The 9,396-nt window shown below is 46.6% G+C and overlaps 1 protein-coding gene across 1 annotated transcript; it reads right to left on the reverse strand.

The window, feature by feature from the left end:
• Positions 1-6,498: 6,498 nt before the first annotated feature.
• Positions 6,499-9,139, reverse strand: JUND (JunD proto-oncogene, AP-1 transcription factor subunit). The gene has a single exon (XM_069649266.1). The coding sequence runs from the start codon at positions 8,446-8,448 to the stop codon at positions 7,513-7,515; it is 936 nt and encodes a 311-aa protein (XP_069505367.1). The 5' UTR covers positions 8,449-9,139; the 3' UTR covers positions 6,499-7,512.
• Between the last annotated feature and the right edge of the window lie 257 nt (positions 9,140-9,396).

Below are 9,396 nucleotides of genomic sequence, written 5' to 3' on the forward strand. Positions count from 1 at the left end.
CAGAGGACCAGGTTGCGGGGTTTGTAACTGTCTATTTCTGTTTTTAGTCAATTAGTAGCGTTTGAGCACACTCATGCATACGTTTAACAGTGCTACCAATGAGTGGTATACTTGCAAACTTAAACATGGTCTTTCTGGTCAAAGAAGATAAAATCATTGGTTTTAATCGAAGCATGACACTTTGCAAGACGTATGGTCATTCCGAGACAAAATGGTGTGTATTCTCGGATGTGATTTTTTAAAATGTATTTTTTTTTGTACCTTATTTAACTGTACTGGCATTGTAAATTGGCCATTTCATTTTTTATTATCTCTTTCAGTATAGGCTGTAGTTACACGAAGAATGGCAAACTTATCTCACAGAACTAAACACATGATCATAATTATTCACATGTTCAGATAGAAGGTTATCGTTCCAAGATGGCCAGTTTGAGGTTGTCCTATTGTATTCTAATGAAATACATATAGGAGAACCTGGGCAAATAGAACCAATGATAGTTTCTGGTTGCTTTGCATCAAATCAGAGAGCACTTTGGGATCATAGAGTGGCCGAGAATCTTTGTATTTGACCAATAGGCCTGTGATTAATGGGCTGTATGCCTGAATCAGAAGTACATAATGCAGACTAGACTTGGGGCTCATTTGATTTTCTCCAGAAATTAACCTAACATTAAAGGGCTTTTAACCATGAAACCTACTGTTTGGGATGAACATGCATGGAGAGTACACGGAGAACACAACTCGTCAATGCTTATGAAGCCTGGTGTTATGCATGGACGTCATTTTAGGGGGGACATGGGTGTTTGTCCCCCCCAAACTTTTATGGCACACCATTTTCTCCCCATTCATTTGGCTGGGGCAACTTTTCTCAGATGTCATGTCCTCCCCCCCCCCCCAACATTTTCAGCAAAGTTACTCCACTGGTGTTATGGCTGCATGGACACCGTCCTTAAGAACTGACTGTCCTCATAAAACCCAGTACCGAGAGGTGTGCAATGGCCAGGACATGACAAAAAGGTTACAAGAGAAACACAAGGTGCATCTCTCATCCCAATAGGGGCTGCAGACGGGCATAGGAGATGAGCAGTAGACCTTAGTGAGCGGCGGACAAAATACCAAGGGTGGATGGGAAATGGCTTCGCAGACTTGGACAGAACAGCGGTCTGACACATGGACATCTTGTACCAACAGGGACGTGATGGAGAGCAATTTGTCAATTTCCTCATGCAGAGAAGAGTTGAAACCAAAACACCCAGTACAAGCTGGAAGAGACGGACCCGATACCCTTATAGGGACGAGGGGGCCACGTGCAAGTAACCTGTGGGAGCTCCTTCCTTGTACAAACATGGGGTGTCCAAGAAGAAGCAAAATCTGAGAAGGCATGCGTGAGAAAACAACTGGATGGAGTAGACTAGAAATGAAGGGACCCAAACAAGTGGGGAGAGCACAGTTGAACTAATGGTGTGGTGTGAATGGCAAAAAATAAATAAAAACTTTGGGTCTGGGGCTCAGCAGAGCCATCATTTTGGAAGAGGATTCACTGACGAGGGAAGCTGGTGCAGGCATCCTTATAGAATTATATATAGGTTTTATGGAGACATGCGAGTTTACAAGGAGATTCTTCAGCACATGTATTGGTAAAAATTGGGGGCAACTTTAACACAAAACAGATCAAAAAGTAGACAAAGTTAGCATTCAACACATTCTGTGAACACACCTACTTGACGAAATTGGTTTCCTGAAATGCCACAGGGCTCTAAAAACCACAAGTCTTCCTACTTGTAGTACTTTGTAAAATGTTATATATGCATTTTGCTTTCCAGCCACCTTATGAAACGAAGGTTCCCGAGTGAAGCTTGGAGTTGAATCTGAAAAGTTATATTGGAAAGAGTTTAGATCTTTCCATCAAATATCCTTTTGGTTAAAATCAGTGCAACGTATGTGACAAAAGAACGGCTATTTTATGCAAAAATATGGCCACACGAGCAATCAACACTTTGAACAAGAACTAAATCAAGATTTGATTTCTGCTTACTTTGTTTAAAAAAAACGTTTTCAGAAATCAGACTGGATATTTTATTCACTTTTTAAAAAATGAACAAAAAAGTGAGACCATTTCTTTCTACACGACTATTCACGTTTTTCACATCAAAGTACAATGTCCAGGTATGTATGAAACAGAAGATATCTCAGGCTGGTGGGAAAAGAGGTTCTCCACTAGCTAGTGGATCACAGCTTCGGACACTGGAAACATTTGAGACAACAGATCACTATTTATTTTGGACTCCATGCAATCATCTTCCCTAAAGACATTCTAAATGCCTTTGTATGCGCTCTTCGAACAGACCCAAGCGCGCTCAATCTGGGGTCCCAACGATTGCCTCCAACCCCAATTTCCAACATCTACCACTTTGATCACTTTACAAAGTCTAGGACTGCGTGTAAATGTGCACAGCGAACAAAGAGGAAAGCAACTGTGGAGACGTTCTCCATAAGCGCAGTGCGTCTGCACACCACCACTAAACTATCCCATAGCGGAATCAAAATCTATGCCTGGTGCCTGCGGCCACAGATTCATTGCCCCTCCTTCCCCCAATAGGCGTCGCTTCTCAACGCCCAGTAGGAAGCCCTGCACCATTTTTCTGTGCATATGTAAAACAATCTGTCCACTGCGCCCTCAGATACGTTTGACATTAGGAGCTGGTGGAAGGTGTTGGCATTGGTTATGTTACTCTCCTTGGTTGCCAGAGGACAGCAGCATTCCACCGATGTGGCGACACGCCAGTACACAACCACTTAATTCATGACAGTCCAGTGCCATAGGAATGAACAAGAACTATTAAGGATATAGCTGCCTTTATTGCTATACCAGAATAATGCACAACATATAGACTGCTGGTTGTTATAGTGCCTAGAGGCAAGATCTCTGAATAGCAGAGTAGTCATTGGTGATCCTTCTGTTGTAATATTTGCCAAATCATAGAGGCCATGTCCCTCTAACAAAGCAATGCCAAATAAATATTTGCCCAACCAAGGCATGCAGGACCCACCCTTGACAGGCTCGAAGCTGCCTAAGTACCTGACCTCGTTTCAAGAAGGGTTTGCTTCAAAATAACCACATCGCAGCAATGGCTTTGCTGTCCAAGCTCAGCTGTGCTGCAATACATCCAATATGAACCTCCTGCTGTAATGTTTTTTTTTTTACAAGGCTGAAAATGATACATTAGATAGACTTGCAGAGGAGAAAGGACACTGAAATAGGTACAATTCGTGTGAAGTTATATAGTATAATGAGGTGGCAGTATACGATTGGGGCAAAGCTGCAGGGGATACCAGTGAGTGTTGCTACACTTCATAGGTCTTGTAGACATTCCTTACGCATTGTGTATATTTCTCACGCTTGAATTATAAAGTGGACACAACCACTCTTCTGAAGGTGAACCTTGGGAAATTCACGTGCTATACCTGCAAACCCCATAAATCGGCCAAAGCTGAACTTCCTGGCGGGTCTACTGCAGCCGATACATACCTCAGTGGGTTAAACACTTGTTCCGAAATCAGTGTGCCATCCGCAGTCCCGGGTTTGAATCCATGGAGGGCAATGCAGGGACTCTTTACAGTGGCCAGCTCGCAGAAGAGGAGACATCTGACATGCAGCACAATGCAAGACGGTCTTCTTCATGAATGGTGCGGTAAGATTCTCATCAGTGCTCTGGTAGAGATTGAGCACACAAGGATATATGTCCGAATGTGTTGCGGTTTACTTTGATCAAGAATATTCCCGGCTGCTAGTTGCCAATAAAATGAACAGTTTACACTTCCCAAGAGACTTCGATCACCTTCGTACTTGCACAACAAACATTTCCAGGATGCAGAAAGGTAAAATGCGAAAACCTAGGGTCCGATGGGAGACATTTAGCTTCAGAGAGGATGTCTGGAAAAGTGCGCTTCTTTTCAGATTTACAATAAAAACAAAGTGTCCTCGAGTCTCAGTAAATCAAAAAAAGTAGTGCTACCATCGGGAAAGGCCTGCGTTATAAAAGAATAACGTGTGCCGCAGATGTGAACACCCAACATGTAAAGCATGTTCATTTTACATGAAATAAATCTAGGTTTGCAAGGAGAATCCCTTAGCAGTACTTAAAACGTTCAACAATCAGGGCTAAAGTGCCAGAGCACCAAAGTCTTGCTTGAACAGAATGATGCTTTTAAGAAATGTGTTGTCCCTCCATGGAACAGGTTTAGATTTTTAAGGTGAAGACTAAATATATATTTTAAAATGTATAACATGCATAGTCTGCCCAGGGAGGGCAGGAGATATGAGCTAGAAGCACACCATCTCTTACTGTGCGATCCTAAGCATAACAGCATCCCATAGGCTCAGTTCTAGATCTATGCATTAAAGACAATCCCAAGACACTGCACAACTTTAAATAATATGAACGTGCTGAATAAAAAGATCAGTTCATCTCCGCTATCCCGGATTTTAGCCGGTTATGTTAAGAACATTTCTAAAGCATGGCTTTCACCGGCTCGGGCATCACTGCACTGAGAGCAAGCCTGTAAGGAAGCCACAGCACCAAAGCAGGCATGAAGACAGAGAACAAGAAAGTCTTGAGGGCAGCCCGGAATAGCAGGTGGATCACAAATCTCCCGCAGGAATAGCGGGATGGAGTTCCACAGTTGCGCAGCAGCCACTGAAAAAGAACAGCCTTCTACCCGAGAATACTTAACCACGCAGGACAAGGCTATGCAAGGCAGTAGCCGAGCGTAAAGAGCGCGAGGAGACATACTAACAAAAGTATGCGTGCAGCAATACAAAGGGCTTTAAACCGAGAATGGCAGCCAGCGAAGGGCGTTCAAAATAAAGGAGGCGGAAAAGTAGCGGGAGGCACCGATGACCAGCTTAGCCATAGAATTTGGGAGAATTTGAAAGATGTAAAAGGTAAGCCAGTTGCGCAAGATAAAGGGAATTGCAATAGCCTGCGAGATTATAGGATTCAGGGGTAAAACTATTTTTCTCAACAACTGAAACAGGCTGACATTGTGCACTGGAGCACCCAAGAAATGTTAATAAAATGTAAATCATCTTCTATAGTATGGCATCCTGAGGCGTTCCACTAATCTTTATTTCCAACAGTGAAGCCGGTCGAGTGGCACAGCGAGTAGAGCGCTCGCTTTGACATCCATGGCAATGCCAAACTCAGCCTCTCATCCTTCCGAGGTCGATAAATTTGCACCACACCGTGGGTAATAATAAGCAGCGCTCAGATACCTGAGGGTTCGTAGCGCCATATAAATGCCAAATTATTATTATTATCCTGAAAATGTAAACGTCCAACTCAACCAGTGACATTGTTCAATAAAGTCCATTCTCCTGCCAGCAGTGTATAATTCAATTCTACCTGCACCCCACTCTTCCAACTTTACTTCTCATTCCACACCAACACCGCCTTCCCTCTCCCTTAGATTTACAATTATCCCATTCCCAGGGCCCCACATTTCTGTTCGCAAATCGGTCGCCCTTGTCCAACTCGATCGGCTTAACCCTTTCCCCACCCACACATCCACTTGCTTTCCCGGTCCTCGGTATCCTCTTTCTCTGGCTTTCATGGTCATCGCCATTCCATTGTCTCTCCTGCTTACCACCCCACAGATCACGTCAAGTGCTAATCACGAGCTTAGGGGGATGTGTACCAAATTCCATGGAATTACTCTAAAGAGAACTGAAACGCGTGGTTCTCTTCTATAGAACAGCAAACCTCTTTCCACCCTACTACTTACGCCCTCCCACCTATGCCACCATGGATCCCACTCGTACACCCCGTTGGTACTTCTATCCCACCCATACCATGTACCCCCTCACCCACTACACCATGGGATACAATGCTCTTTCGTGACTAAAACATAGGGGGGCCACATAAAATGGACAGCCAAAACATAAAAGGACTAACCAGAGCACCCCTCTATTCTGCCCCTGCCCCTCACCCCACAGTATCTCTATAAAACAGGCGAGGTTTTTATGGTTGATAAGCATTTAAATAGCAAGCATGGTATATTTTAAGTAATACTGATTGAATGTTATATGTATACAATGAATTAATTATTAGTGGTATTTAGTATGAAAAAATGTGAGCATCTCAACTAGATTATATTAAAAAAAATGCCTTGCCATTTATATGCGTCTCAACCTAGTGCTCTTTATGTGCTTCTCAGCTTGTCTGCATGGCCAAACAGTTAATCCATACAGCTGGTAGGTGGCGAACCGCTAAAACGCATTATAAAATAGTATGTGCCGATCACATCTACTCGATTTAAGGTTGCAAACTTCTTCCGGCAGTGTGCCCCTTACATGCCTGAATATAACAATGGAAATTTAGAACATACGAATATGTACGGTAAATTAGAAATGGCATCCAGGCCTCTAGGTGGCGCTGAAGGGATTCTTTAGGGTCAAATCAATGACTAATGCAAGCCTATGATGCAGAAACATTACCATTGTGCTGTACAGTAACAATACTTTATTTTACAGAAAATTATTTTAGCATTATATACTGGAATGTGTAGTATAACAAATGGTTCAAAACATTGTTCCCAGTATAACATAAATATAGCAAAACGTACACTTCAAAAAACAAACATGTTTTAGCTCGAAGTTCTGTAAAATATCACATTTACATTTTTCTTTAAAAACTTACGTTCCGCTGAGCAAACGTAAAACACTAGCACAGAAACGGGAAAGTCTCCAGAGAATTAAACACTTGCTCTCGTTTTCCCTCTTTTTCAGTTAAAAGCTTGTAAACATTTAAGGCAGTATGCAATCGGAATTTTTCATGCACTTGGCAGGGACGTGAAGACGAGCCATGCCAAATTTGTCACGACAATGCGTCAGGTTTAGCGCTCGTTACGGGTCAAATTGTTTTGCTTTGGCTATTGCAGCTCTCGCCCGCCCCCATCTCACACACACACACACAATACAGACACCTTGAAATGCATTCAGAATGAGAGGGTCTCTGGACGAAGCATGTAGCGGGGGTTGGGCCATTTCTTTATAGAGCAGTCTAATACTTTTGACTTAAGGCATTGCATCTGGGTCCTTTGTACACGGATGCCAAGAGGTGCACCTACGTTGACTTCTTCTGGAGTGAAACAAGACCTCGCACTGTTTCATCTTTCTTAAAGATACTGCTTATAAAAAGGTTTTGCAACATACAAATGATAATCCTTAAGTAATTCAAGGCAATCCCAGCCGAAGGGTTTGTCCTTCCAGAAAAACAACTTTGGTTATAGATGGTTTCAGGATTGTTTTTTTTTTTACTTTTCAACGTACAAGACAATGAGCTGCATGAGAAAGTGGGAACACGGGTGTGGGATCTTAAGGTTCTGCCCAACGCTATTCCCTATCCAGCCTCCTGGGAGGCTCTTCCCAGTGATGCATCCAGGTACGATGGCCCCATTCGCAGTGGGGGGGTTCTATTGCACACAGTCTCGTTGCTCACAGCCCACCCCCCCTCAGTACGCCTGGACTTGGTGTGGCAGCAACTGGCAGCCACTGTTCACGTGGCTCATGACCTTCTGCTTGAGCTGGGCCACTTGCTCGCGCAGCAGGTTGGCGGTGGAGGCCAGCTCAGTGTTCTGGTTCTTGAGGCTCTTGACCTTCTCCTCCAGCCGTGAGATGCGCTCCAGCTTCCTCTTCCGGCACTTGGAGGCTGCGATGCGGTTGCGCAGACGCTTGCGCTCCGCCTTGATGCGCTCCTGCGTGTCCATGTCAATGGGGGAGAGCGGGGGGCTGTCCCCGAAGCTGGGCAGGTCGGGGACGATCTGCGGCTCGTCCTTCAGGGCTTGCAGCCGCGGGTGGTGGTGGGGGAGAGGGGGTCCCCCCAGGCTGGGCGGGGGAGGGTAGGGCACCGTCTCGGTGCTGTAGTTCACAGTGGTGCCCAGGTTGGGGTAAGTGCTGAGATTGGCATAGATGGGCGCCTCCTGCTGTTGCTGCTGAAGCGGTGGAGGCTGGTGAAGGGTGACAGAGGCCACTGTGCCACCCACCTGCCCCCCAACCGAGCCACCCCCGCCGAGTTGGTTCTGCTTGTGCAAGTCCTCCAGCGCCTTCACGAAGCCCTCGGCAAACTCCTGCTCGTCGCTCGCCGCCTTGGGGTACAGGAACTGGCTGCTGGTCGGGGTGGTGGTCACCATGCCGTTGGACTGGATGATGAGGCGCTCCAGCTCCGGCGAGGCCAGCTTTAGTAGGCCCATGTCGGGCGAGGTGAGCAGCCCGTCCTGGTGGTGCTTGAGCGCCGCCGCCGCCACCACCTGGTCGGTCAGGTTGAGGGTCAGGTCCTTCTTCATCATGTTGCCGCCTCCAAAGTGCTGGTGGTGGGGGAGGAGCGCCGAGCTGCTGTGTCCAAAGTGCAGGTTCAACACATCATCATGGTAGAAGGGTGTTTCCATCATCCCCCGGAGGGGAGGGTGGGGCTGGAGGGAGGGGGCTCCCCTGGGTCTCGCCTTCTTTTTTTCCTTTCTCTACCGTCAATAGAGACGTCGCTTGCGCGGAATGAATGGGGAAACGATTCCCACCGCTGTAATGTCCACTTCCCCTTGTGAAAAGTTACTTTTTCCCCGCAGCCTTCGGGGCCCTTCCAGAAAGTGACAGGCTGATGAGAATCCCCATAGATTTCTCATAGACGAGCTCTTCCTCTTTAGCAACTTCTTTCTTTCTTTCTCGGGCGCCTTGCTCTCCCCTCCGGAATGGCTGATGAAAGTCTGCGTTGCGCAAGTCTCGACCTCCCCTGAAGGTACTGCGCTGTCAGTTTCTGAGGAGGGAGCCGTCCATTATTAAGCGCGTGCAGGTCCTAGGGCCCTCCACTCTACTTTCTCACTTTCCACCGCGCCCAGGCCGCTTAGTCGCGCTTTGTTTCCGCTTCTGACAGGAAGGCTGAGCGAAACTTCCGTGACTGAGGAGTTGACAGTTTTTTAGGGCGGTCACGTCTTCTTCGTGGGCTCGTGCTCGTTCACGGTGGGGCGTGTGTCCCGTCTTACAATGAGGAGGGTCCCAGACCCAGGAACATGTAGGACGAGGCGGCACTCCACTGCTTCAGCCAGACACCACACAGAAAAAACCTCTCCCGACCGTCGCCGCGGCCTATTTCTACCCTCCCCAAATCCCATGAAGTCACTTCTCCGCCTCCTCATTGGCCCGCAATGACGTGCGCCGGTCCTCGCCCTCATTTGCATGGGGGGGGGGCGACTCAGCGCCGCCCCTCTGGTCGTCTCGGCAACGGCGCTTGTAAACCTGCAAACAGCGCAAGGGACTGTGGGTTGAGGTCATAGCTATAAAAAAAAAAAAAGGCGCGCGGGGAGGGGGAAGAAGAGAGTGGGTCACGTGGTGTTTTCATAAATGCC

This window comes from Ambystoma mexicanum, chromosome 1p (assembly GCF_040938575.1).
Source record: "Ambystoma mexicanum isolate Mex_15411 chromosome 1p, UKY_AmexF1_1, whole genome shotgun sequence".
Classification (NCBI taxonomy): domain Eukaryota; kingdom Metazoa; phylum Chordata; class Amphibia; order Caudata; family Ambystomatidae; genus Ambystoma; species Ambystoma mexicanum.

Bases quoted from the DNA above. Each gene is read 5' to 3' on its own strand.
- JUND (XM_069649266.1), bottom strand. From the start codon at position 8,448: ATGATGGAAACACCCTTCTACCATGATGATGTGTTGAACCTGCACTTT.